Here is a 27,691-nt window from a genome sequence, read left to right as displayed (position 1 = left end):
CGGTGACATCTGGCAGGATCTGAGCTTGCACATGTCGGTGATCTCGGAGTTAAAGCCGCTGTCTTATCAGCGCACACTCGCAGACTGCGGAGAGCATCGGAGGACACATTGAGGAAAGTCACTTGCAGCCGTCTCTGCTGGTGGTGATGGCAATTAATACCTTCCATTCACATTTCGGCTTTTTCACCAGCTCTCTTTATTTTAATGTGGTGAGAAAACAAACGCAAAAATAACCCGTGCACGTGCATCGATATCACTGCCTTAAAAGGTCAATGATATAATACACAACTTTTCTGACAATGGCCTTTTTTCACAGCACATGAATATTTATATTTTATGGAGATAACTCACAAATCTCACCGAGACACATGGGCTGTTGCGAGCGCGATATTCTCTGATGGCATGGATAGCTTTAGATAATTACATTTGTTTAATTTGAAACTATATCCGGACGGTGTTAACTTCCTCTAGAATGAGAAAGGAGATGTCACTCAGCGATGGTGCAGATACCATTCAAAGTTTGGCACAATAATTCTGACTAGATGTTCACACTGATAATGATCAGGAAAATAAATTGTTCCTCCCGAATGCATTATTTTTCACCGGTCACACTCGGAATTTATTCTATCAGCTGGTGAGGCCCATTCAGCCAAGCAGCCCTGTTACACTGACGGCCACCCCATACCGTCGGCTGTTACAGGGCATCACAGTTTACATAGATTTACATAAAGATCCATAGATTTACACAGAGACTCATAGAGTTACATCGAGACTCATAGAGTTACATAGAGATCCACAGAGACTCAGAGAGTTACATCGAGACTCATAGAGTTACATCGAGATCCACAGAGACTCAGAGAGTTACATAGAGACTCATAGAGTTACATAGACATCCACAGAGACTCATCGAGTTACATAGAGATCCAGAGAGACTCAGAGAGTTACATAGAGACTCATCGAGTTACATAGAGATCCACAGAGACTCAGAGAATTACATAGAGACTCATAGAGTTACATCGAGACTCATAGAGTTACATAGAGATCCACAGAGACTCAGAGAATTACATAGAGACTCATAGAGTTACATAGAGACTCATAGAGTTACATAGAGATCCACAGAGACTCAGAGAATTACATAGAGACTCATCGAGTTACATAGAAACTCATAGAGTTACATAGAGATCCACAGAGACTCAGAGAATTACATAGAGACTCATAGAGTTACATAGAGATCCACAGAGACTCATAGAGTTACATAGAGACTCATAGAGTTACACAGAGACTCATAGAGTTACATAGAGATCCACAGAGACTCAAAGAGTTACATAGAGACTCATAGACTACAGCCCAATACCCATTGGCAGTGGTGGCAGTTCCAGGGCATTGCTAGGTGGGAATATGCAAACCAACGAGAGAAAACACTTCAATTATAATATCATGAACTGCAGGAAACTCACCCCAGAACTTGCTGCACATAGAATAAACAATAAATAGTGCTTATAGACGAATCAAGAACAGTTTTTTTTATTGTTACAGACTTATGTAAACGAACCGTACGTACAACCTCAGATATTATGGATCTTAAGGCATTAAAGCAATTCATGATGAAAATAATAAAATAATAAAAATAAAACATTCAGACGCTGTCTTTCTGACAGACCTGTTCTTCACCTGAGGACGGCTGCTTGTGTTGTGGCCGAAACGTCGTGAGAATTATTTTATTATGTTTTATTTTTATTATTTTATTATTTCCATTCTACGTCACTTTACCGAAAGAACCAAGAAGATGAATCCCTGCAGTCACGAAAGCTTTAAATCGAAACATTCATGATGACTTTAAAGGAAAACACTGGATGGAGTCAACTGTTATCATAACTCATATTGCCATTCAGCAGACCAAGATCTGCATTATTTACGAGCTATATTGGAAATCGCAAAGTGTGGTTTGGATTGATATAGACATCTATGGGTGTTTTTTTTTGCGCATCTGTCAGAAAGCTGCCTTGTACACTCACTGTATTATCTAGGCCTTTTAGATAGCGTTTTGTGCAATGTCTGAATGCCTCTGGAAGGCCAAAAACACGTTTTCAGCAGAAAATATTGATGGCGAGTGTACTCAGAACATGTGCTTTGCAGATGTATCACTCAGCCCAGGCTCGAGAAAGGAGCTGTGAAGGTTAAAGATTTACTGAAGCGAGCTTACGGAAAAGTACGGAATGGAGATATGGGATATAAAGCGCAGGGCAGTCGTGACTTCCACGCAGCATCGATGTGTAGCAATGACGATCTTGCCACCTGTTAAAGGGCGATGTTGAAGCTGTCAAACCACGTATTGTACATTAAAATAAATGCCCTGCTACCTCGGCGCTAAACGCAGCCGGACGAATGCGGGAACGACGCCAAGTAGGGCGTGCGTGCAAATAGGAAAAGTTAATTTAGTATTGATTAAGCATTGATTTGCGCGCTCTGCGCATGTAAAATGCAGAGGAGAGACCAAATACATTTTGAATGAGGCGACTTTTGTGGCTCGTGGGGGTCTTAATGAAATTCCTTGTGGTCAGATTGCCAAGTCGGCGCCGCCAATGTTTCAAGTTTTGAACCCTGGTGTCCCTTTCTGGTGTCGTCGTTGTAGTCGTCGTCGTCATGATCATCTCGGGCCATGGGGAGATATCCCGTAGGGGACCACTGCGATGTTTCGTCAGCATCGCACATCTTTCTGGCACCAACCTCGCACGTCGTCGTCAAACCATTCTTAAGTTGAGGTCTTTCCTCTCCTTCCGGTTCCTTCCATTTTTCCCGAGCAACACACTTTGAATTTTCCTGTTGCTGTCCATCCTACGTACGTGTGCAAATGGTGCCAGTTTCCTTCTCATCACTGCCCGTGTCATCAGGTCTTATTCTTAGGTTTTTTCGGTAAAGTCACATAGGTAAAAACACAAGCTTCTGTCTTCAGGTGAAGACGGAAGCTTGTGTTGCCTCTGAAACGTCGTGATTTTTATTTTATTTTTATTTTATTTTACTTTTATTAATTTTTATTTAATTTTTTTTACCTACGTGACTTTACCGAAAAAACCTAAGAATATGAATGCTTGCAGTCACGAAAGCTTCAAATCTAGAATCATCAGGTCTTCTTCGATGTGCGACCTGTTTTTCACTTCTACTATTACATTGTGCAGCTAGGCCACGCCAGGCCCATACCAAAGTCAACCTGGCACGGCTCAGCAGTCGCAAGGCTGTTTTTGAGAGTCGTATCGCCAACGTCGCACGCACACGGTGAATGAGTCGATTGCTTGCGGTGTGTGTGTTTGTGTGGCGTGATATGGGGAGCGGCAGTGGAGCAGGTTAACGCACTGCGGTACGAACCCGGCGACCCGAGTTTGATTCCTGCTCACGGCAGCCACAAGTGACGATTATCAGATGCACGTCGTCACTCGGGAGACAAAGGCGGCCAGGCATGGTGTCAGGCACCCAACCCCCCCGTGTGCTGTGACGACCTTCACAGGTGCTCGCTAACAGCACTTGCCCCAAAAGTCTGTCAAGGCTGGACAGGAGATGTTTATCTTTGTGGTGTGATGTGTCTGTGTTTCCCCGCTCGCAGATAGTGTATCCAAAGCTTTAAACTCGTACACACCTGAGGCTTACCCGTCTTTCGGTAAGTCCAGGGGTCTGTGTTGTTGCACCCTTGCGCATACAGCAGCAGCAGCGCTGCCTACACTCATCAAACTGTGCAATTCCTCAGGTGTTACTCGATACGGTAGAACATTGAAATCGCGGTGAAATATTGATGTCGGGTATTATTTTCCGGCAGGCTCGTGTTGCAGGTAATTGAGTTTCCCTAATCTGTTTGTTAATATTTAATGACCTATTTTGTAGATGCTGATTCTTTAGTTGATGAGATCTGATTAACAACCTTTACCTGGATTACCCTGCCCTGCTAAAGGCCTTTGCTCGCGGAATTCCCAACGTGTTGGTATCTGTTCTTTTACACTGAGTAGAAAAACAAGCCAGGCATGACCCATTCGATAATTCATGATCCTCCACTTTCCAACTTTTACCTGGATGCATATACTCATTCTTAGAAGGCGAATCAAAATAAACAACAAACATGGTGCTTTACATTAACATTGTTCAGTGCAGATTATTATCCAAATTCAATGCATGTTGTCTTGGTATTAATATTTTCTCGCCCAGCAAGTTTAATTTTTCTTAGACTTTGCTTTTTATTTTGATCACGAAGGCCAGGAATCAGATGGACATATACCACCGGGTGTTTTTCCCTTGCCTCTTCAGATGCGGAGCTCAATTGTTGTTACTACTCTGGCATTTGGATGTCAAATGGACCACTTTATCTTCACGTTCAAACGTTTGTTGATCGGTGCTCGTGTTTATTTGGTTGTCCTGAGCCAGAGGTGGAAATTTCAAGACTTCTTTGGCGGAAATCAATCTCTCGCGTAGAACCACACACTGTTAACTTCGCACAATGATGGTGGGTTATGAAGCTGGGATGGAGTCAACCCTGGCCGCGAATCGTAGTCACGGTTCACAAAATTGCCTAACTCTCAGAGGTGTGGACTCGAGTCATGTGACTTGGACTCGAGTCAGACTCGAGTCATGAATTTGATGACTTGCGACTCGACTTGGACTTGCATAACAATGACTTTGTCCCACCTATGAGATGTGGACTCGAGTCATGTGACTTGGACTCGAGTCAGACTCGAGTCATGAATTTGATGACTTGCGACTCGACTTGGACTTGCATAACAATGACTTTGTCCCACCTATGAGATGTGGACTCGAGTCATGTGACTTGGACTCGAGTCAGACTCGAGTCATGAATTTGATGACTTGCGACTCGACTTGGACTTGCATAACAATGACTTTGTCCCACCTCTGCTAACTCTACCGCCCGAGCTGTATCATGGCCTTGCATGTGGAGCAGGACCAAATGAAAAATGTAACCTAAATATGATATAAAGAATCTTGATTTGAAGCCTTCGTGACTGCGGTTCTTTCTGTAAAGTCACGTGATGATGGACGCTCGTGTTGCGCCCGAAACGTCGTGATTTATTTTATTTTATGCCTACGTGGGTTTACCGAAAGAACCAAAGAGTATGATATAAATAAATGAAGGTTTTTTTTTTTTTGCAAAACCTTCTCATGGATTATACAACATGCTTAAAGGAGTTTATGATCCGTACGGGATTGTTTTGCAAGTTTTTAAATGAACACATCTGATTATCATCGTCATCGAGCACGGTCAATCCACTGCAAGCCCAAGCAATTGCAGGGCTGCACCTTTACCAATCTGAAATCCCAAGTTCGAACCCAGACTCCTCAGCACCGTCAGCTTCGTCAGCTCCAGTGAAATCTGAGCCACCTCAGTCACCATTTTTTTTATTTAAACTATTTTTACTTTTACCAGGTTAAGGCCCACTGAGCAATGTAGCTTTTTTTCAGAAGCAACCTGGCCACAAATGATAGCTCCACAGCAGGCGTCAGGGTCGGGATCGAACCCACGACCTCATGCATACCAGGCGAGGGAGCTAACATCTCGCCACCACGGCGCCTATGCAACACGAGCCTGTTAAAGCACGTCTAATTGGTTTCAAGCTGGGTCCTTATGAACTTGTCGCGAGGGCCATTGCTCACAGACAAATGTGCAGGCTCTGGTGTGTGGGACGAGGGTTGGGGAATGGGAGAGAGAGAGAGGGACCTATCCCCTCTTCAGCACACGCCAAGGCCACACGTGCACGACAGATTGACGGGTGACAGACGGCAGCAAATTTCACCGTGCAGAAATAATATTATTGAGGCTTTTTATCAAAAGCGGACAATAGGCCAGAAAGGTCCCTAAATTGTGCGCCCTTGCGACGATACGCTGAGCGGTTTCGATGACGCTTGGACCGGAGTGTATTCAACGTGCACGAATGTACGCGTAGCGCATTTATCGGAGGTAATATTCCATGTGTGTGCGCGCGCGCGTGCTTTTTGTTGCGTGCGGTAGACCACATCATAAATTGTTGAAAAAGCTTCGGGCATATATTAACCTTTGTGAGTCGTAAAGAAATATGTTTGAACAATCATGCTGTTGCCCGACAATTATATCGGATTGCGATTCGGTAATATGATTGTCCAGGGATTGACAATTGATTCTAGATTTGAAGCTTTCGTGACTGCAAGGCATCATATTCTTAGGTTTTTTCGTTAAAGTCACGTAGGTAAAACATCAAAATTAATGAAAATAAAATAAAATAAAAACAAAAATCACGACGTTTCGGAGGCAACACAAGTCTCCGTCATCATGATGCAGCTAATTCGGCTGTGACGGTCCCACCTGATGACGGAGACTTGTGTTGCCTCCGAAACGTCGTGATTTTTGTTTTTATTTTATTTTATTTTCATTAATTTTGATGTTTTACCTACGTGACTTTACCGAAAAAACCTAAAAATATGATTCACAATTGCTCACACCATTGTTTCATAATTTAACCTACCAGTTGCCCTTCAGGATATATTGATACATGTGCAATCTTCCATTAAAGCATTGATTTATTTGGCACTTTGCTTGAAATTTCTGCGTAGAATTGTTTTTACACATAATATTCTCCCTATAAAAAACAAATCTATTTATAGTAACCATTGTTAAATATATTTTTAGGTTTTTTTCGGTAAAGTCACGTAGGTAAAACATCAAAATTAATAAAAATAAAATAAAATAAAAATCACGACGTTTCAGAGGCAACACAAGTCTCCGTCATCTGGTGGGACCGTCACAGCCAGATTAGCTGCATCATATTGTTAAATATGATAATCTTCAGGTGATCATTATTAAATTACTTTGTAAAATATCATTATCCACATCAGGTTACACAGAGCATTATAATATGTACAATCACAGACACACACGTATTTGGACAGATACAATCTCTCTATTTGCTTTAATACACTGCAAACCAACTGCTTTGTGCAAACAGTGACTTATTTGCAATGTTCTGTGTTCATGATGCCTCATGCTTCTTTGCCACTTAATTTTCCTACTTGAGAAAGCAATTTATTTGAGTAAATTTTGTTTCGATTACAGTTTAGTTCAGCAAATAAAGAAGCGTTCATGTTTCACGAGCAATGTGTTCAAATTGCGAACATTGTTGAAAAAATTAATTAAACTTACAGAATCCATGCACTGTTCAACGGAGATGTTGCAATGTTTTTTTAAAACATGGAATGAAACATTAACGTCATTCGTTTTTACATTATTTTTATTTTCATCCATTCTTAATCTATCGCACGCAACGTAAATTCGCAACGGGCAACTTCCAACGGTTCGAACGAACCCGTTAAGGTTGGCGAGTACTGGCATATGCATGGCCTCATTAAAGTGCGTTCGCAGTGTACATTTTGCGTGAAAGTTATCACTTTGGGCCTAAGTTTCTATAGCAGCAGCAGGAGGTTGATTTTTGGTTCAAATGGCAACATGACCGAGCGTTGCATTAACGGTGCCATAAGCAGTTGCGTTGAGGTGGAAGGGCAGGTGGTGGCATAATGAGATTTCTACCAAACCTTCCCAACTATGTTTCCCCCCACCACCTCCTCACCACCACCACCACCTCTCAGTCACAATGCAATGTGAGGCTCACTAATTGGACCGACTTTGCCAGCTTGTCAACATGTCGACAGCATGCCTTTTTAATTATGCTCCGTCCAATGTTACACTCCCAATTTGGTTTAAAAACAATATCACGCACGCACACACGCACACCAATGTTTTTTTAAAAGATATATTCCTGATAATTATAAAATAAACTTGCCAAAAGAAAATAGCACTTAACTTTTACAAACGCTGTTGATGTGGCGCCAGGTGCAGTGTCGTTAAATAGCACCAGGGCATCTTTCAGTTTGGTTGTTGAGCCACAAACGGTCGTAGCTACATAATACTGGGATTTTTTGGGGGGGTTAGATAGCATAAATATAAATGTGTCGCTAAACCCGCCACCACCCGACGCAGCCAATTAGTGAGGATTCTCATGTAAACATCACATGCCAATTCGTTACTAGTACAGCAACACCGGTGTATTGGAGAGTAAATCCACAAAATGTACAAGTTTGAGTACGACGTTTCGCCGGGTCGAAGCTCGCACCTTGTTTTTTGCAAATGTTCATCTGGAATTCACGCGCTATAATGCTGCGTAGCAAGTGTCGAAGTGTGTGTGTGTGTGTGTTATGACGTTCTGTAAGAAGCACTCACTTTAAAACTCTGCGTCCATTCTTGTAACGCAGAGTGCCAAGCAGAGGGATATTTGTTACACAATTCGTTTCCGTGCGGCGGTGCCCACCAGCAAGCGGAGTCCAAGCCAAGACCATCGGGTCAGTGGATGCTCCTTTCTACTCCTCGCTTCGCCGTGAATGATTGAATGCGATTTTGCTCCGCGAGGTCTCTCGCACACATTTATCCAGACCCCCCCACGCTACGTACGGTGCGAAAAAACGTTTGACATACATAGTTGCACGTATGTTACATGTATGTATGTATGTTGGGCACCACGGTGGCGAGATGTTAACCACCTCGCCTGATACATAGGATGGTCGTGGGTTCGATCCCGACCGTTGCAACGCCTGTATATTTGGAGTGTGCGTGTTCTCCCCGTGGTCGCGTGGATTTTTCTCGGGGTCTTTTGGTTTTTCCCTTCACAGTTAGAATCAACGCGCGTTGAGGGTATTTGGCCACTGCATATGTCCACACAATGATCGGCCCACTTTCGTTGAGCTCTCGTTCGTAGCCTGCTCACTTCTGCAAAAGAGGCGTATAGCTCAGTTGTGGGCCTTACCTTGTGAAATAAAAAGTTTTTTATAATTGTTTTAGTTTTACAGACGGCGACAGATGACGTTGCCCTGCTCGTCGCCTCACAAGCCAGTTGGCACCGCGGCATGGGCACGAGCAGCTCGGTTGAACTCGGCGTTGCGCGGCCTTCGAGTGCCCGGCATGCCATTTAAACAGCGCGGAATGTCGGGCCCAACGTTGAGCCAACTGCCGACGTGTTGGCCCAACGTTGCGTGCTGACCGAGGCGTTGCACTTGCGTTTGGCACGTTGTTTACACCGGAGGTATGTGACTCGCTTCTCAAACGAGATCCGAGGCAACGCTTGTGAAGAGCATCCGTGACCAACTGTGCATTCTCGCGTATCTCTCCACGGCTGCTGTCGTTTGTTCCGACAAGTGCAGGCATTTCGTGAAGAGGGTCCAGTTGGTCAAACTGTCGAAGACCTTCCTCTCCACCCGGACAGAATTGCTAACATCTTGGAATTAAGCCATCGATGATTTGATGCGCACGTTCGGTCATACCACAGATGCTGGAGCTTCACGCGTGAATTGTGGCCGCATTTTTTTGTTTTACGAACGGTTCAGTGAGACCTGAAAGCAAGCACAACTTGGATATATTTACTTAAAAATTGGTGTGTTTCAAATAGTATCTTATTCACGTGCTGATAGGTCAGTTCATTCATTAGACTGGTCAACAAAAAAAAACGTTTTTTTCTGGCCTGGACTTTTGCAGCTGTTTTAGACTAATTTCACCGTGCTGATTCCAAATCTGATCTCAGATTTGCTCTATCACATCTCATTTTTATGCTATCGGCATACCCAATTTTCATTGATTTTTCCCGAAATTAACTCTGTCACTTATGATTGCAAGTTGTTGCGAGTCAGTGACTGCTTTAGTGTTAAAATATGGTGCTGTATTTTTAGGATAGTGTGTTTATAATATAATTTTATGTAGATATCCACATTTATTTAATATTTTTCTTCTGCAGTTTTTATTGAAAATGCAATATTTGATATCTCAAAAACCTGATGTTATAGACAAAAACTGATGCCAGATTTGGAATCAGCACCCCAAAATTACATTAAAACCGTTGGAATACCTTATGCCAGAAAAAGTGTGTTGTCCATGTGTCCATATGTAAATCCCCAGCAAGATTAGCTTTGTAGGCTTTTGAGGCAAGTTCCATGGATTTAAAAAAAAATAATAGCAAAGCCGTCAATAGCACCGTGTGTGACCTTAAAATGAAAAATATATAATCGGCGACATTTCAGGCAATAGCTCTTGCTAATAGCACATAATTGATGGATAAGAATGATTGTTAGCAATCATCACTGCCATGTGCTTTTGATGCACCTCCGCTTCACATAAAAAATACAATGGCTTTATATAACTAACCATTCAAACTAAATGCCCCGTTGATCAGACATCAGGTCGTGTGTAATAACCTTCAGCTAATGCATTCTGGGCACAGGTTAAACACTTGTCAGTTCCGGGTTTCTCTTGACATCGTCTCTTTCCACAAACTCTGGGAATGCAAGTTTACGAGTAAATGTGGGCAGAAAATTGGACGCGTATTTAAAATTGTTCTGTGCCGACACCTTTTTCAGACATCTGTTTCCCACACACACACGACTCGCAATCGGAAGGTTGCAAGTTCACATTTCCCCGTCGAGGGTTAACGAAGTTTGTCATTCCATTGGGGTCAATACAATAGGTACCAATTGGTGGCAAGTCAATATTGGTCATCCTAAAGATTGAGTGTTGCCAATTGAGATGAGCAGTGAGGCACTCTCCGATGAGGTCCGTTCACTCTGGAGCAGACTTTTGTTTCCAAAAAAAATATTTTCCATCCGTCACGAGCTGAAGGTGTCTTGAGCACCATGTCGGTCATGGGGTTTGTTGACCATACTTCAGCGCACTGGTCTCGGAAGGTTGGATGACCGGGGGATATTTGTTGCCCGTATTTGCAAACACACACAGCGCAGCCGAAGTGGGGAGCGGTGGTGTAGCGGTTAGCGCACTACGCTACGAACCCGGCGACCCGAGTTCGATTCCCGCTCACGGCTAACACAACAAGTGACGAATATCTGAACCGGTCCTGGGCCTCCCCGAGGTCTACTCAGCCTCAAATGAGAACCTGGTGCGGTGTGTAAACATCGCCACTGGGGAGACAAAGGCGGTCGGGCGTGGTGCTGGCCACCCACTCCCTCCGTGTGCCATGCCGGCCTTCATAGGTGCTCGCTAACAGCACTTGCCCCAACAGTCTGCTCTGGCTATAGGGGGGATCTTTGTCTTTGCAGAGTATGTGTCGAATATTTGCATGAATTTTGAGCATCTTAATTAATAGCCAAGTCATATTCGGCAATTCAAATTATGTGTTGCATTGTCATGCGTAATATCTAAAGTTAGATTATCCCCACGTCAAAGATGTAGGCGCCCTGGTGTTGCCTTACTCTCATGGTGCTTGCGGCAGGCCGTTGGTACCATCTGCTCCGATTTTGCGTCGATGTGCGGTGCGGCACTACATTTCTGTTTGCCCGGTGATTTGGCGATTGCTGCCAAGGGCTGTTTATCCTGCGAGCCAGCGCCAAACCTCGCCAGCAACATGCTCGTGTATAAGCTTGGAGGGCGGGATGAGTCTTCCATTCTGGGACACTCCATGAGCAGCTGTCACTTGTTTCAGTTGGATTTCACTCCCCCCCCACCCCACACACACACCCTCCACACCCCCCCACCCCCACCCCCATATTATCCAGCCAACAATTTTTTGGCTGTCCCCTACTTACGATAAACACAATTTTTTTATGGTGATACGGCTGCAATGGTTGCGGTGCACGAGCCCAAAATAACAAAACTCAACACATGTCAACATCGCTGCGGTCTTAAACAAGAAAAGTTCATGACGGGCGACGTTTTGGGCGATGGCCCTTCTTTGTAGCGTACATAGAGAGACCACAGAGGGAGAGTGGAATTGCACCTACGATAGCTTCTTTTAAAATCCTTTATATTAAGTTCACTTGCTTGCGCGCTTACGACCGTGCAAATCTTTCGGTCGTTTTTTAACCCACTTCCCGTGATCCAATCGAGCTGACATTTTGCACAGACTCGTTGTGCGTGACAATTTATTTTCGTGAAAAAAAATGTCCAAAATTTTTCACTTTTTTGAAAAAAAATTTTTTCATATTTAATTTAAAATACCAATGTGATAAAAATGAAACTCTTACTCAAGAAAAACAGAAATGAATAATAAAATAAAACCGATGCCACGCATATAAAGGATTTATAGTGAAAAACTTTGTTTTTACGGGTTAATTTTTTACCATTTGGACACAATTTAAGATCTGTTTCAGATCAATTCCTCCGGCTCCTCGTGCAACCTGTCTTCGTACCAACGAGCCACATCACCCGATGCACCACGTGGCCCTGCTTTAAGAACCGGTGCCACATTAGGGACATAACTTCCGCATTTAGGATTAAACTGAAACAATAGGAACAACAATAAATTGGGATCCTATTACGTTTCATATATATCTGGCCCGATATTGGATTTTTTCACGTTAATTTGAAATTCAGGAGCTTACCCACAATGCATTTATAGGTATATATATTCACAGAAACCAGTGTGTGGCTTTGCTGAATTTCTATTGGAGTTTAGCGTCGCACTTCTGAAACCATACCAGAATATCATGAGATCCGGTATTCGTGTAAACATTTAAATACAAACGGCCATCGGCTTAGATTACAAGATCAAAAGTAATACAAATTGAGCTCTAAAATTTGTCCAGTCTAAAATAATAAAAAAATGTATGTTTTACAATTATCTCGTAGTAAGCAGATTCAGATAAAAGTGTACTAAATTTCACCTCTACATGGCTTTTAGAACATTCGAATTTACATCAGTCACTCAGACACTCTCAAACGGCTGTACTTTATATATCAGATATGACAGATCACCTTAATTTAACCAAGCAAAAAGCCAATTGAAATACTGTGTACACATCAGTTGAAGTTAAATCTTCGCCTGGAATGGGCTTTGCCTACGTCAGCTTGTCCAACCATTATAGCCTGCTACAGCCATGTGAAATCCATTTTTTGCATTTCAGTTTTTAACCAATAAAAGTTGAAAAGCAATGCTGCACACTCAAATCAGCCCTTTCAGAAAGCGTATTCCGTAATAAATGCCTGTCACAGAATACACTTGAGGTCGTGGGTTCGATCGCGAGCCTGGCGCCTGTATATTTTAAGTTTGCATGTCTCTCTCCCCGTGGACGAGTAGATTTTTCTCCTGGTCCTGCGTTCTTTCCCTCCACATGTAGAAACACGTGTTCAGAGTATTTGCCTGCTATACATGTCCACGCGATGATAAGCCACTTCGTTGAGCAATCATTTGCGGCCAGGTCACTTCTCAAAAAGAGCTACATAGCTCAGTAGGCCTGACCTGATAAAGTAAATTAAAAAAATGTATTCAGTTTAACAGCACTCATGTCACCGTTCTTAAGAAACACGACGTTTAATACCGAGTTTCTATACTCGCGCAGACATTGAATTTCATAAAATGCTAATTTAATGCTCAGAGCTCCGCTTTCAAAATTGTTCCCCAATGCAAATTGGCATTTACCGTGACAAGGGATACCAGTGTGCATTGATGGAAACATCATCGTCATTAGCTGATAAAGACTGCCATTGTCAAATATTCCACAGCTAATGCTTTCTTCGTTTATGTTTCACCTATTTACATCTCCAATCAGATCTTGGGAAAATAACTTCAAACGTCACCATGAATAGCCTCATCTCCATCCGTGTCTTCTTGGCTGACTTGTGCTTTTATACGGCGTGACATTCTATCGGCGGTTTTGTGTTTTATATTCATGAAGGCCTTGGTTTGTGATAATTTGGATGACTGCATCAGTTTCCTCTGAACCAAAGCAATGCATCTTCATACACTACAAAAGCCAGGGATAATGGTACTCGATATTCTGTTCAGGCTATGGGGTAAATTAGTTAGAAATGGTAAATTAGTTTTGAGTGGTGTATTTTTCTACATAGCCTCAAAGTGCACTTAACCTGGCACAAGTGCCATGGTGATATAATTGCAACTTAGTGGCAGATTGTAGCTGCAGGTGTTGTGTGTGTTACGATTATCATTCGCAGTACATACGGGAACATGCTGACATTCATCATCATCATCATCATACCTCGTGTTGCGCTATAGTAAGCCAATAAATCATGACTGCATGCGAGCATAAAATTAATCATAAAACTATCGATTATATTAAATACAATAAATTAGTGTACATCGCTATTATAGCCGTTACATACACCGCTAATTGCAGCTTTTCCATCTCTCCGATGCATCTTCGGGTTGCACCGCATGTTCGGCACGATGTCCTACGTTTCATTCCACTTGCTCCCCACGTAATAGCTCTACCTATTACGTTGGGGGGGGGAGGGGGGTGGTGGCACAATGGTTTGCACACTCACCACGAACCCAGCAACCTCATGTGGATTATCAGCCACGGCTGACATCAGCGGCAAGGGGAGTGATATCTCAAATGGTCCAGGGCCCCCATTATCACCAAAATGACAACTGACCATTTTGGTGAAGTACAGTTGATCAGGCCCCGTGTGTTACTGGGAGGTTCTTCAAGTAGGTGCCGTGTTAACTACCTCACATGGTATGCAGGAGATCATGGGTTCGATCCCAATCCTGACGGCTGTATATTTCGAGCTTGCGTTGTCTCTCTCCTCGTGGTCGTGTGGATTTTCTCCGGGTCCTCCGGTTGTTCCCTCCACATTTTAGAATCAACGTGACGCGCTTAGACTCTTTGGCTGCTGTAAATTGTCCACACGACGATGAGCCACTTCGTGTGAATTATCATTTGCGAGGGTTCACACGAAGTGGCTCAAGAGGTAGAAGCAGCGAAACGTCGGACGTCGCGCCCCAAGCACGCGCGAGAGCCCTCCGAGCCTCCGCCGCCACCGTCACAGTGGCGCGTGGCGGCAGTGGCGGCCGCCTTCGTTGTCTAAGCGGGGAGAGGGCCTTGCGTCCGCCCGTCGTGCAGGGAAGGCGTTTTTCACGCGGAACCCGGCCGAGCTGCAGGGCACCTTCGTGTCGACGTCGCTGCTCAAGAGCGGCCGCGGCTTCGGCTTCACGATCATCGGCGGGGACGAGCCCGACGAGTTCCTGCAGGTCAAGAGCCTCGTGCCGGACGGACCGGCGGCCGTCGACAGCAAGATCGAGACCGGTACGATGAGTTGACTTGTTTTGGTAACTTTTGTTGTTGTTGTTGTTTGTGGCTTTTTGTTTTTTGGTGCCAAGTTCTTCATTTGTTTTCTTTACTTTTGATGTTGCTTTGGTAGTAGGGTTTTTCATTTGCTTGGCACGTGTGTGTGTGTGTTTTGGGTTTTTTTCGCGCCGGGCATAGCCAACCACGGTATATGGGATTTAGTCCTCGTATATAATTACTGTACAGCGTATTGGGATGCTGTGGGAATGAATGACGCTACTATATAAAATGTAAGTATTATTATTACTACTAGGCGCATGTAGATAATTTTATTTGGAAGATTTTGTGAGATGAACTCCCCCCCCACCACCACATTTTTTTCCCTTTACTCTTGTTCCTCTTCCCTTGCCTTTCCCTATCCCATATAAAAAAAAACCCTACTCTCCCGCTGCTCGCAGTCCCTGCACGAGTGGGGCAGCGAGCCCCAGCCTCATACCTTTACCTGAACCCAGGAGCACCGAGTTTGCACTTCGATCATCCACGGAATTTCTGTATCCCCCCCCCCTCGCCTCTCAACCTTCCCTTATTACGGTCCGGGCCTTTGCCAGGCTCTTGTAAAAATAGAAACCAGTACAGAGCTGCGGCTTTGTTTGTGCACGCGTAAGAGACGGCGAATGGTGGCAGCCAAGCCTGATCGCGTGTCCTCGCGTGTGCCCCCCCCCATATCCCCCCCCACTACCACCCCCCCCCCCCATTATCCATCGTGCTCTCTTATTGTGTAGTTGATCCAGTGAAGTGATTTTCGCTCTCTTCACACCTCAACTAGTCTTAATATTGTTGTTGTTATTATTATTTTGGAAGTAACGGCGATGTTTGGTGGCACCAATGACAGTGGCCTTGATGACCTCGTAACCTTTGCTTCTAATCGCACGTTGTTATTATCTGCGCAGTGGATTTTTTTTTCCATTTTTTGGTCGATGGAGAGGACATTTAATCTGTCTGTCCCGCTTCCCTTTGTCCATCCGCCTTCCCAAATTTAACAAAAAATCTTAACAAGGCCAATAAAATAGCCCGCATGCTTGAATTGGGATCCTAATAGCGATCCTAATAGGGATCCTAAAGAGTGATATCAAGACCTTTATTGAACTCCTAAAGAAAATTTTTGGGAAATAAAAATTCCTTTAAGAATGATATTACAATATTGACGGACAAAATATGGCCACGAGCGTTCAGATAAATAAATGTATTAATGAAACTCCCGTCGGCGGCGATGCATGCATTTGGCATCGTCGATCAATTATTTAGTGGCTTATTAAATGTCGAGGGTGGCTCACGCTGGTGAACAAAAATGGTTGGATGGCCGTGAGCACTTGCCTCTTTCCAACTGTGTCCCTCTAACCTTTGACCTTGCAGCTTAACAAAAGGAAATCTAAATAAATCACACCGATAATTTAATTTTAAGCCGCCAAAAAGGCTACAGTAGCTACTGAGAGACGAGCATGGGACCCCAGGAGCCTCTGGTGGAAATTATTAATTATTTTTTGGTGGTGGCCAGCCTCTTCAAAGGACAGCCAATGTTGCCTTTACACATAATTGCTACTTAATTTATCAACCCAAAAAGGGATGATGTTGCTGAGCCAGCCAGCGGGAGCACATTCATCCCCTTGTTGCGATGGGTCATGGTTCGCAGTCCAGCCGCCGCTGTGATAACCTGTAATAATGCAATGGGTGACCGGGAGGCGAGATGTTAACTCCCTCGCCTGGTATGCATGAGTTCGTAGGTTCATTTCCGACCCTGATGCCTGTATATTTGGAGTTTGCGTGTTGTCTCTCTCTGTGGTTGCGTGGATTTTTTTCCGGGTCCTCCGGTTTTTTCCCTCAACGTTTAGAATCAACATGCACTTAAGAGTATTTGGCTGTTATAAATGCCACGTGACAAGCCACTTTGTTGAGCTGTCATTTGTGACTAGGTTGCTTCTGAATAAAGAGCGATATAGCTCAGTGGGCCTTACCTGGTAAAATAAAAAATATTTAAGTTTTCTTAGTAATAATATTAAGCGATTGAGCGCCGTCTGTTCCACAGTGGATGTTAAAGATGCCCTGATGTCGTTCGCAAGAGCAGGCCATCGTGTGCTGGCGTCACGGTTCCAAATTTCGCAAATTGGAAAAGCTAAGTGCAAATTACTCCATTGGGATTCTACGAAGCAGCAATCACCCACCCCCTACTGGCAGTCCAATGGCTCAGGTCGCGTTCTCGCCTCGGTTCAACAACATAAACTGAAACTTTCAGCTCACATTCCTCAAATTGTGAGTCACGGCGCTCCCACAAAGTTTCAGGGAGTTTAACACGTAGGCATTTGCGACCGATATTAGTAATAAAGATTTTTGGGTCGGGTGGTGAAGGGTTACGACACATACTTACGCGATCTAACCCAAAAAACATTTTTGTAAAAGTACAGGGACTCCTCTACTTATGGACGAGTCAGGTTCGTAAGTCGAATTGTTCGTAAGTCCAACTTTACTCGTGTTTATTCCAAACATGTTTTATGGCATATACACTAAACACGGGGAATGGCTTCAAAGTTGTATCATCTCCTGTAGATGTAGATGCCACTGGTTCTTCACGTTCTGCAGATGCCACCACTGTCATCTATTGCACAGCAGTTTAACTTACGACTCTGAATCCGAACAGGCAACTGGACATACGGACCGGTTTGTTTGTATCTCTGAAAGTTTGAGAGTCGAATGTTCATGAGTAGCGGTGTCCCTGTACCCTCGTGACGTTTTATAAATGCATATATTGAGTCCATCTGCAGAAAAACATTGATATACATCAAAATATATTGTACATGATGACATTGGTTATCATTATTGTTTCCATTGTAAGTTTCTTTTTCCTTTTCCCACTGCTATGGCTTCTTGTAGTCTCTTGACAGATGATTAATTTGTGCCCAGCCTTTGAAAAAAGTCTGACAATAGTTATACGATTGGAATCACACCATGTCATTGGAATATGGAATTACCACTACTGGTTCGGTGGTGTGAACAGGAGATCTGCACTGCCTCATTTTTCGTTTGAGCGAGAAATCACTTTTTATTGTAAACCAAAGAGTATTCTTAAACGTCACGGCATTGAGACAGTAACAGTCATTAGTGTAAAGCGTCAGCGTTGATTCATGCCTTTTGACTTTAGAATCGAACATGGAAACAGTGTGTAGTACGTGTAATCAGGTAAATGATGTTGTGAAGGGTTTGGTGCACACGCATAATGGAGAAGTTTAAATTCGAGACGTGGATATGAGAGTGCCAACCCAGAGTTTGGCATCCAAGGGAAGGATCTGTAAGCCCCAATTGTGGGCCACGAAGAGTAGATTTGGTGTCGGCTTTATAACAACGAATGGGATCTAGCAGGAGGAAGGCAGTGATTGTGAGGTGTGGTGGCATCAATGGCATTGATCACATGATCTCTTGACCTTGAGTGTTTTGGTCATTAGTGGGTGTGATGGAGAGACTTACCTTTGACCAGAGCAATATAGAATTCCTTCTCAAATGGCTTTGGCTCCACCACTGGAGATAACTGTCCTTTTCGACCGGTGAAGTGCTGTTTTCGGTAAAGTCACGTAGGTAAAAAATTATAGAAATAATTAAAATAAAGAAAAATAAATCAATTAATTCATTAAATTGTGATTTAATTGATTTATTTTCATTTACTTTATTTTATTTCAATTTTTTTTTACCTACGTGACTTTACCGAAAAAACCTAAGAGTATATGAATCCTTGCAGTCACGAAAGCTTCAAATCTAGAAAGAAGTGCTGTTTGTACAGTTGCCTGTGCTTTGTACAGACAGTGTCGTTCTAAATTAACATGTAAAAAGGATTTTAAAATGTTATTTTTTCAATCACTGAATAGGGTTATTGTTCAATTAATCTCTAAACTAAGGTTGTGAAAAATAAGCGTATGCAGAATACATCTTCTTCTTTCAATCTTTTGTCCACTATATTTTTTCCCCGATGGCCTTCTGTGATCTCAGAATGTCTCGGTGATATTTTCATTTGCGTTATCTTGCTAAATAACATTCCAGGTTTTTTTGTTTTGCATGACATGGAACAATTTGGCCATTTAATCTTCTTAATAAACGTCGGGGGAAAAAAAATCTGCATTAAAAAAAAATCTTTTATTTTCGAAATACCAAACGGTGCTAAATTCTTGCCCACCCACACCGGATTTCAGTGCTGCACTTTGTTCTTCTGCAAATTGGAAATTAGATTTTCCCATCGAACAGCAGCGGTGCGAGAGTTCATAATTAAAGCTCCCAGTGATTCAATCTCGGATGACTTTAATAAACACTACAATGCCATTTTTTTGTTATCATAAATAATGTATTATTGTTTCACATTTTTCTTTTTGTATTGTAGAAAAAAAACGAACGTAGTTGATGATGTTGAGTACAGGAGAGTTCTTCGGCAAATACAACGATGCGCGTGGAACGCAAAGCAACAGGATTTACACGAGATTTTTTGTGGGTCGGATTGTGTAAGGAAAATGTTGTGTCGTGCACCCTCCTCCACCTGAAACCAAGGGTGGCACAGTCGGGTTTTTTACAATCGGGTTTAATTGTCTTTTTATATTAAACCCGATCATCTGAAATTTGGAGAAATCCGGTTTAATTGGTTCTAATTGCAGAACCGCACTTTGCCAACTTCTCAACGATGGGCTTCATCCTTTGGAAGCTAAGGAACTCACTGGCACCCACGATTGTGGAGAAGCTCGTGTTCATCAAGACCAACCTGCCCGCCGCATTCTACGACTACCCCGTGCCCGATGGCCCCGAGTACGATAGCAGCACCGACGAGGAAGCAGCCTAAGCCTTGGATCAGAGTTTCGTATTCATTAAACCAGGTTTTAATTCCCCGAAATCGGGTTTAATTGTATTAAAGAAAAAAAAACGATGCCTGCCGCTGGAAAAATCGGGTTTTTTCCACCCATGCCTGAAACAGCCAGAGAATAAATTTGCCACGTGAACAACCGTGCCGGTTTGTTACTGCACCAGCAGCGGCAGCGGTGGCACCACCACACCGGGGTTGGTGTTGTTGGAGAGGAATCCCCAACATTTGAGAATTGCGTCCGGACGTTTCGCTGTTGGTTCAGAATCAGAAATTAATGATAGATTTGAAGTTTTCGTGACTGCAAGGATTCATACTCTTTGGTTTTATCGCTAAGTTGTCCCCACCTGAAGAAGAAGGACGCGTGTGTTGCGCCCGAAACGTCGTGATTTAATTTATTTACCGAAAAAACCAAAGAGTCAGAATCAGAAACTTCGTTTTCGACTGCAGGAGGAATCCAATGAGCTGTGTGAAGCTATTTTTCACAGATGTCTAGTCAGGGCACGGGATCAGCAAGTTAGAACCGCGAACAATACACAAATAACAAACAACGAATGGTAAGGAGTGCAAAATGGAGACAAGTTAAGCGAGTCACAAAAAAAAAGTACAAATTGCATACTATTTGGTTCCTTCGGTAAAGTCACGAAGGTCAAAAACATTTTTAAATTAAAAAAATATATATATATAATCGCTTGTCACATACAGCTCTCTGCCCACTACAGTAATTCTGTTTTTTGCTGTGGTTGTCCCACCTGATGATGGAATGCTTGTGTTGCCTCTGAAACGTCGTGATTTAATTTAGTTATTTTTTATTCTTTATTTTTATTCTTATATATTTTTTTTTTTCACCTACATGACTTTACCGAAAGAACCAAAGAGTGTGGATTCTTGCAGTAACGAAAACTTCAAATCTACAAATTGCTAATTTACATAAATTCCTGTTTCTACTTTAAATGCAAGCTAGGGCAAGGCAGCGAAACAACAACAAAAACAGTCACAGACCCCACACCAAGACAGCAACACAGAGTGGCTCAAATGACCAGCATTACCAGGCAGTTACCAGATTTGTGGAAATGTCCTCCGGTCTTCCTCCTTAAATATATCCCGGAGTGCTGTGGCAGTTAGTTAACACTATCATACAACAACAACAACAATAAGGTGTTTGATAATTGTTTTTTTTACCCTTTTATCTGGCAACAAAACTGACACCTTTTTTACGAGGAGTCATGTTTGCATAGATTGATGGTGCATTGTCTTTGAGTTGTGCGCTTTTTGGCGTCATCTGGTCCAACCCATGTGAGACTAGGCTCTAAGCAAAGCTGTCTCGGGTGTGGACCAATCAACTTCAAGAACAGTGCATACATTATCAGAGTTATGTTTTTTGTTTGCATTATGACTGCAGGTATCGTGGTCTATGCAAACATCACTCCTCGTAAAAAAGGTGTAAGTTTTGTTGCTAGATAAAAGGGTTAAAAAACAATTATCATATTTTTTACTGGCAAATGAGGTACCAATGGTGTAAATAAGGTGTTTGTGCATAATAACCTAACCTTTCAGAGCAATGATGTTTCTCTCGTTTAGATGTGTAGCTTGCTCACTTGGAGGCAGTGACCCATGTTCAAACAGAAGAGATACATCACCGTCTGCATCTTGGAAGAAAAAAAATAACAACACTTGCTGCAAAAGTTAACGTGCTATATTATATTTCTCCGACTGAGTGTGTGCCTGGGCACCGCTGCGTTGCAATTCCTTATGCAGTGGGTGGATTGATGGCGTGCTCTCATGTGCTAACTAACCTTGCCTTGGCTTTGCGCCGAAATTGCCTGATGCTGCGTTTAATGAATAATGCAACATGGCCCAGTGACTTGCATTTGTTTGCCACGTTCGCCGATTGCCGAGCCCAGCATAAGCTGACACGGCAAAATAAATACCCAGGAAATATGTCTCCTTCAAATATCCTTAGTTTGTACGTTTAGGAGCGCATCGCTTCAGTGGCATTGCTTCAAACAAGTAAACTCTGGATCAGAAAACACATTCCTGCGGAAGGAGCTGGTAGGAACGTTGGATTGCTCGGTCAATGGCCAGGGTGAGTTAATAAAAAGTGTGTAAAAATAGTGATATTTACATAGCTCAATGGGCCTTTTACCCGGTACAACAATGCTAATGATCATTATCAGCTATTCTACTGTCTTGTGCCATGCTAACGCTAATCTGTAGTGGCCCCGTACCTTTATCGCATTGCCAGAGGCACGGTGCAAGTGAGGCATTACATCTCAGCTGCGTCTTCGAGACAAAAATTAAATCCATATCAGTGAAAACTGTGTGATAAGTAGACCCAAAACTCGTTGGTATTTCTCATGAATAAATAAATACATAACACATCATACTCTTGGTTCTTTCGGTAAAGTCACGTAGGTAAAGAAAATAATAAATTAAATAAAAATATAAGATTAAATAAATACAATTTTAACACACAAAAACTTCAAATCTAGAATGAATACATAACACATCGCTGAGGATAAGGTCTTTAGTAATGTAACTTTAAGAAGGAAGAGAAAGAACATGATTAGCAAAAGAATGTGACGAGAATTATTTGGTTTTGAAACGTAGCCTTTCTCATCACTAATTACTCATTACATCACTAATTACACATCACGAATTACATAGCAGTTGGTTTCCTATGACATCGTCATCCTGCACCATTATGTCGAACTGATAATGTTCGAATTCTCGTCATAAAAATCCAAAACCCTGCTCCCGTAAGGAACCCCACTGGGCAATGGTTCGTTACGTAACGCTCCTGTCTCTTAAATAACTTTATTTTTCTTTTCTCGATCCAGCTGTAATGGAGTGACTCGAATTGAAGTCCGTATGTCAAGTGCAGATCCATTGATTAAGGGGCTTCTTAACCAGTACTTCACACGAATGCAATGCTTAATAAAGACAAAGTAATTGTATAGCTTGTTTAAAAAAAACACTTCGTTCCTTTTTCACCGCGTCTCGCCACGAGTGGCCAGACATTACCGCCTGGTGGAGCAGTCGTTGGGCAGCACGTGGGCAGGAGGCTGATTTGTTTGTTCCCTTGGGCTCCCGCGGTGACAGCCGCTCGTTTCGGGGCTCAGAGGCGTGAGAGCAAACGCGGGGGTCACGCCAAACGGAGCCCAGTGAACCCATCAATTCACTGTCGGCACCCCCCCCGCCGCCCTCCGTGAAATAGTCATCGTCAATCATCACCGCCAATTATTTCCACCTCGCAGTTTGACGGAGCGGTGACCTACCATCTCGGCTTGATCACGGGAGCAAGCGTGCGCGGAAGTAAATGGATTTATTAGTTGTTCTTTTCGAGTACTTTCATCGTTACCGGGTGATTACGAACGTTCGATAAGGATTAGGGTTCGTGTCACTGGCAGCCATTGACCAGCGTCTACTTCGCCGCAGATGACCGAAATATGAAAGTCAAAGTGTCTAAAATAATTAAATGGGCTTCATTCACAAATCTGCCTGCCCGCCGTGCCTTTCTTCATTATTGACAACTTGCAGCTCAGCACACGGCAGATGCCTGCGCAGCGCGACTCACGACCTCCTCTTGATACCAAGATCCAGGATGGTCACCGTGTCTATGCGCCGCTTCTCGGTGGCAACTCCAACAGTCTGGAACGCCGTCATCCCTCTGCACATTCGCAGCATCACCTCAATCGCCTCCTTCAAGAGACACTTAAAGACTCACCTCTATTCTAGATTTGAAGCTTTCGTGACTGCAAGGATTCATATTCTTAGGTTTTTTCGGTAAAGTCACGTAGGTGAAAAATTCTAATTAATAAAAATAAAATAAAAATCACGACGTTTCGGAGGCAACACAAGATTCCGTCTTCAGGTGATTGCTGTATCACTTGATACAAGCCCAGGTGGTCACTTGATACAGCAATCGTGCTGTGACGGTTCCACCTGAAGACGGAAGCTTGTGTTGCCTCCGAAACGTCGTGATTTTTATTTTATTTTTATTTTACTTTTATTAATTTAAATTTTTTACCTACGTGACTTTACCGAAAAAACCTAAGAATACTCACCGCTATAACCACGTGCTTTCGAGCAACTCTGAGCTTGGCTCCGCACCTCTTGAGTTGCGGCCGTTCGTCCGCAAATTTGCGCGCGTTATCAATTGCAATGTTATTATTAATACTTCATCTTCATTTGTGTCTCTCAGTCAGCGGTGGCAATTCCACATTTGTATGGCACGTTTACTGTATCCCAAAAAGAAGATGTTACTCGTTGATTTTAATGCACGGGTGGCATTAATATACCAGCTGTAAATTTTGATTTCGTAAAATAATTATATTTACCCAGGAAAGTTTAACACATAGGCTTTCGCGACCAATATTATTCATAATAAACCCAGGAAAGCATCACTTGAGTTCCAATAATCTTATTCACCAGGGTGCCTGCCTGCCTGCATTGGGATGTTTTTCTAAAATTCCATTAAAGATGTTTTTTTGGCTTGTTGTTGTAGGATAATGGAATAGCCATGAAACCCCCCCTCCCCACAAACAAAAGGGATGGCACTAAAAACTAACAATCTCCTGGCCAGTTTAACACGTACGCTTTTGCGACCATTATTATCTATACATGCAATACCTGGCAAGCCCAGGTGGTCACCCATCCAAGTAGGAACTACAAGTAAACTCTCGTTATCTTCCGAGATTGGGGTTGGCAATCCGTAGTGCTATTGCTATACTCTTTGTTTCTTTTGGTAATGTTACGTGGGTATAAAATAAATTAAATCACGACGTTTCGGGCGCAACACAAGCGTCCGTCATCAGGTGGCCAGTTTAACACGTACGCTTTTGCGACCAATATTTTAATTTACAGTAAAAACCCTGGATTGCGAGTAACTTGGTCTGCGAGTGTTTTGCAAGACGAGCAAATTTTTAAAATAAATATTAATTTGATAAACGAGCGAGGTCTTGCAATACGAGTAGTACGTGCATACGCTTTGTCTGCCGAGCGTCACGTGATCACAACTGATATACGAGTGCTTTGGATTACAAACACGTTTCCGGAACGAATTATGCTCGCCATCCAAGGTTTTACTGTATTTAATTTTCTATCTACGTGACTTTACCGAAAGAACCAAAGAGTATGGATCCCTGCAGTCACGAAAACTTCAAATCTAGATTGAATGCTATTGTTGTGAATGCAAAAAGGAAGCACCCAGGATAAATGTCAAGAGTGAAAGGATTACACTAAAAATTCAAGTTAGCAAGGTTAGAAAACTACTTGCTATTACCCTGATCGCCAACCTGATCGCTAAATTCAACCTCCTATCAAAGAAGAAGCCAGAACCACACATTACAAAGCTAGGTGTCAACAAGATTGTTATTAATCAGAGTAACATCCCAATTTCTGGCAATCTAAAAACGGTACTAGCTAAAGGGCTGAATTTCACAGTTACCCCTAAACATATACCAGTGGAGGATATAATCTCCCAGGTCGATGTAGCCCTCAGCTTTAGTTTGAACTCCATGCCCACCCCCCAGCCCACACCCCGCCCCCACACTCACCCTGGCTCCTCTCCCCCTCTCCCCCGCAGCTATATAATCCCTCGTCACAGCCATCTCTCAAGCATACTTAAGCAATTGTAATAAGGGACTCGATCCTGGTTCTGTCTCCGTCGTCCTTTATTCGGGTTCTTACACTTTTCCCGCACGGCCCTCGCTCAGAGCTCTCCCCTTGGCAGCTCCGTAGCTGCCCTCGCTCCCGTAGCCTCCACACCTCTGCAGCTCTGCTGCAGACCCCTTGTGCAGTTCTCCGGCTGCGCTCACTGCAGCTCCATCGCTGCTCTTACTGCAGCTCCACTGCTGCCCGTCGTTCCTCCGCGCTTGGTCACCGCTGGCCGACGGTGCCAAGTCTTACTCCCCCGTGTGTGTGGCGATCTCGCCACTCCTCGACCTCCGCCCTGCGTGGCCTCACTCTAACTCAGTCTCCCACACTCCCCCGTCTCTTCCGGTATCTCTCCCTTAAGACCTCACCCCTCTCACCTACGTGACCTAACTCCTCCCCCCATGACGTCATATCCGCGAAGCCGTTTACGCCCGCATTACACAATTATTCTTTCGCTGTGTTTTTTCCACCTGAAGACGGACGCTTGTGTTGCGCCTGAAACGTCGTGATTAAATGTAGTTGTTTTCATTTTTTATTTATTTATTTTTTACCTACGCGACTTTACCGAAAAACACAAAAGCTACTTGCTATACTGTCTTCTACGAGGCTCCTCATTTTCACGCAGGTAGACGCGAGCAATGCTTTGCTCGCTGCGCTAGGAAACCAGTCGCCTGAGTTTGATTCCTGGCCGTGGCTGACTTCAGTGGCGAGGGGTGATATCAGAACCAGTGTCCGGCCTTCACCAACCTGCACCGGCAAGCATTTTGTTTGTTTGTTGTTAGCACGGTTGGCTCGGTACGGTGCGAAAGAAGTTCAACACATACGTGCTACGTACAAGCGTGGTGACTGTGGTCGAAAGACCCTCGTTGCCGAGATTGCGTGGGGAAGGTCTTGTATCCATCGGTTGATTGATCACGGCTGGAATGGTCTTTTCTTTCCCTTCGACTCCCATGCGCATGATCTCATTGTGATCCACCATTCCCTCACCGAAGCCACGTGATCACAAGCACGTGCTTGACTAAGCGCGCTGCCTTCTTGGCATTGCATCAGGCCACTTATGCCACACAGCCACCCGCTGTTTTAATGTCACTGCTTGCGTACGACAATGGATCTGGCTCGCCGGCAAATAGCACATCTTATAGAGGTGTGGCGATGGAGTAATGGTTATTCGGAGAAGCGCCGCTCATAAGGAGCTCTCGCTGCCGTCGGGGCAACCCCGAAGCGCAAGCTCCCCACCCCCTGCCGCTGCGTCGCCTTGTCGGCTGAAGCGTAGCAACAGCGAACAAACAAAAAAAATCTCTCAATACGGAGAGGAGCAGCCGGCGTACCCCACGTGACTCCGCCTCTGCAGCAGGCTTGGTGACCTGTGACAGAAATGGATTTCCTTGACAAGCGGCGGCTAAGTCGTTGGTCCGAGTGAGGCTCGCCAGCGAAGAAACGCGGCATTGCTGTGTACGGGCGGCCTGATTTATTGCACAAGTGCGACGTGGCACAGTGCGTCTGCTCGAGAAATGCGAAGGCCTGACGAGCTCTCCGTTCCACCACCTTCGTAATCTGGATAATGTATCGGGCCTCATTCTCAATTTGCTTTTACAAATGTACTGCGTATGAGTTGAATGGGGAGGGTTGGTGGGTTTATCTTTAATAGCAGCACACACGTTCTTTGGACGTGACCATCCGTCCCTCCCTCCTTCCGTTATGTCCAGTCAGCCAGCCAGCAAAACTTTAAAAAAAATTCAAGGTGTGCGATTCTTTGAATGGAATGCTTAACGTGAATCAGAGACCGTGTTGGATTTTGGTCCGGGCAAAAGCAACGAGACTAAAATTCGATTTAAAGCTTTCGTGACTGCAGGGATTCATCTTCTTGGTTCTTTCGGTAAAGTCACGTAGAAGGAAAATAATAAAAATAAAACATAATAAAATAATTCTCACGACGTTTCGGCCACAACGCAAGCAGCCGTCTTCAGGTGGAGAACAGGTCTGTCGAGAAGGCAGACTCTGCCTTCTCGACAGACCTGCTTGCGTTGTGGCCGAAAAGTCGTGAGAATTATTTTATTATGTTTTATTATTTTATTATTTTCCTTCTACGTGACTTTACCGAAAGAA

The 27,691-nt window shown here is 43.6% G+C and overlaps 1 protein-coding gene across 1 annotated transcript in view; it reads left to right on the top strand.

The window, feature by feature from the left end:
• Nucleotides 1-27,691, top strand: part of LOC144732883 (membrane-associated guanylate kinase, WW and PDZ domain-containing protein 1-like) — a 315,269-nt gene that overhangs the window by 222,874 nt on the left and 64,704 nt on the right. The window contains exons 8-10 of the mRNA XM_078614546.1: nt 3,599-3,652; nt 8,275-8,361; nt 14,878-15,060. Of these exons, the coding sequence (XP_078470672.1) occupies nt 3,599-3,652; nt 8,275-8,361; nt 14,878-15,060 (324 nt within the window). The remainder of the gene's footprint in view (nt 1-3,598; nt 3,653-8,274; nt 8,362-14,877; nt 15,061-27,691) is intronic.

The sequence above is a fragment of the Lampetra planeri genome, chromosome 44 (genome assembly GCF_965212315.1).
Source record: "Lampetra planeri chromosome 44, kcLamPlan1.2.h2, whole genome shotgun sequence".
Taxonomy (NCBI): domain Eukaryota; kingdom Metazoa; phylum Chordata; class Hyperoartia; order Petromyzontiformes; family Petromyzontidae; genus Lampetra; species Lampetra planeri.
The sequence above is the reverse complement of the archived record's forward strand: the minus strand, read 5'-3'. Positions and strand labels throughout refer to the sequence as shown.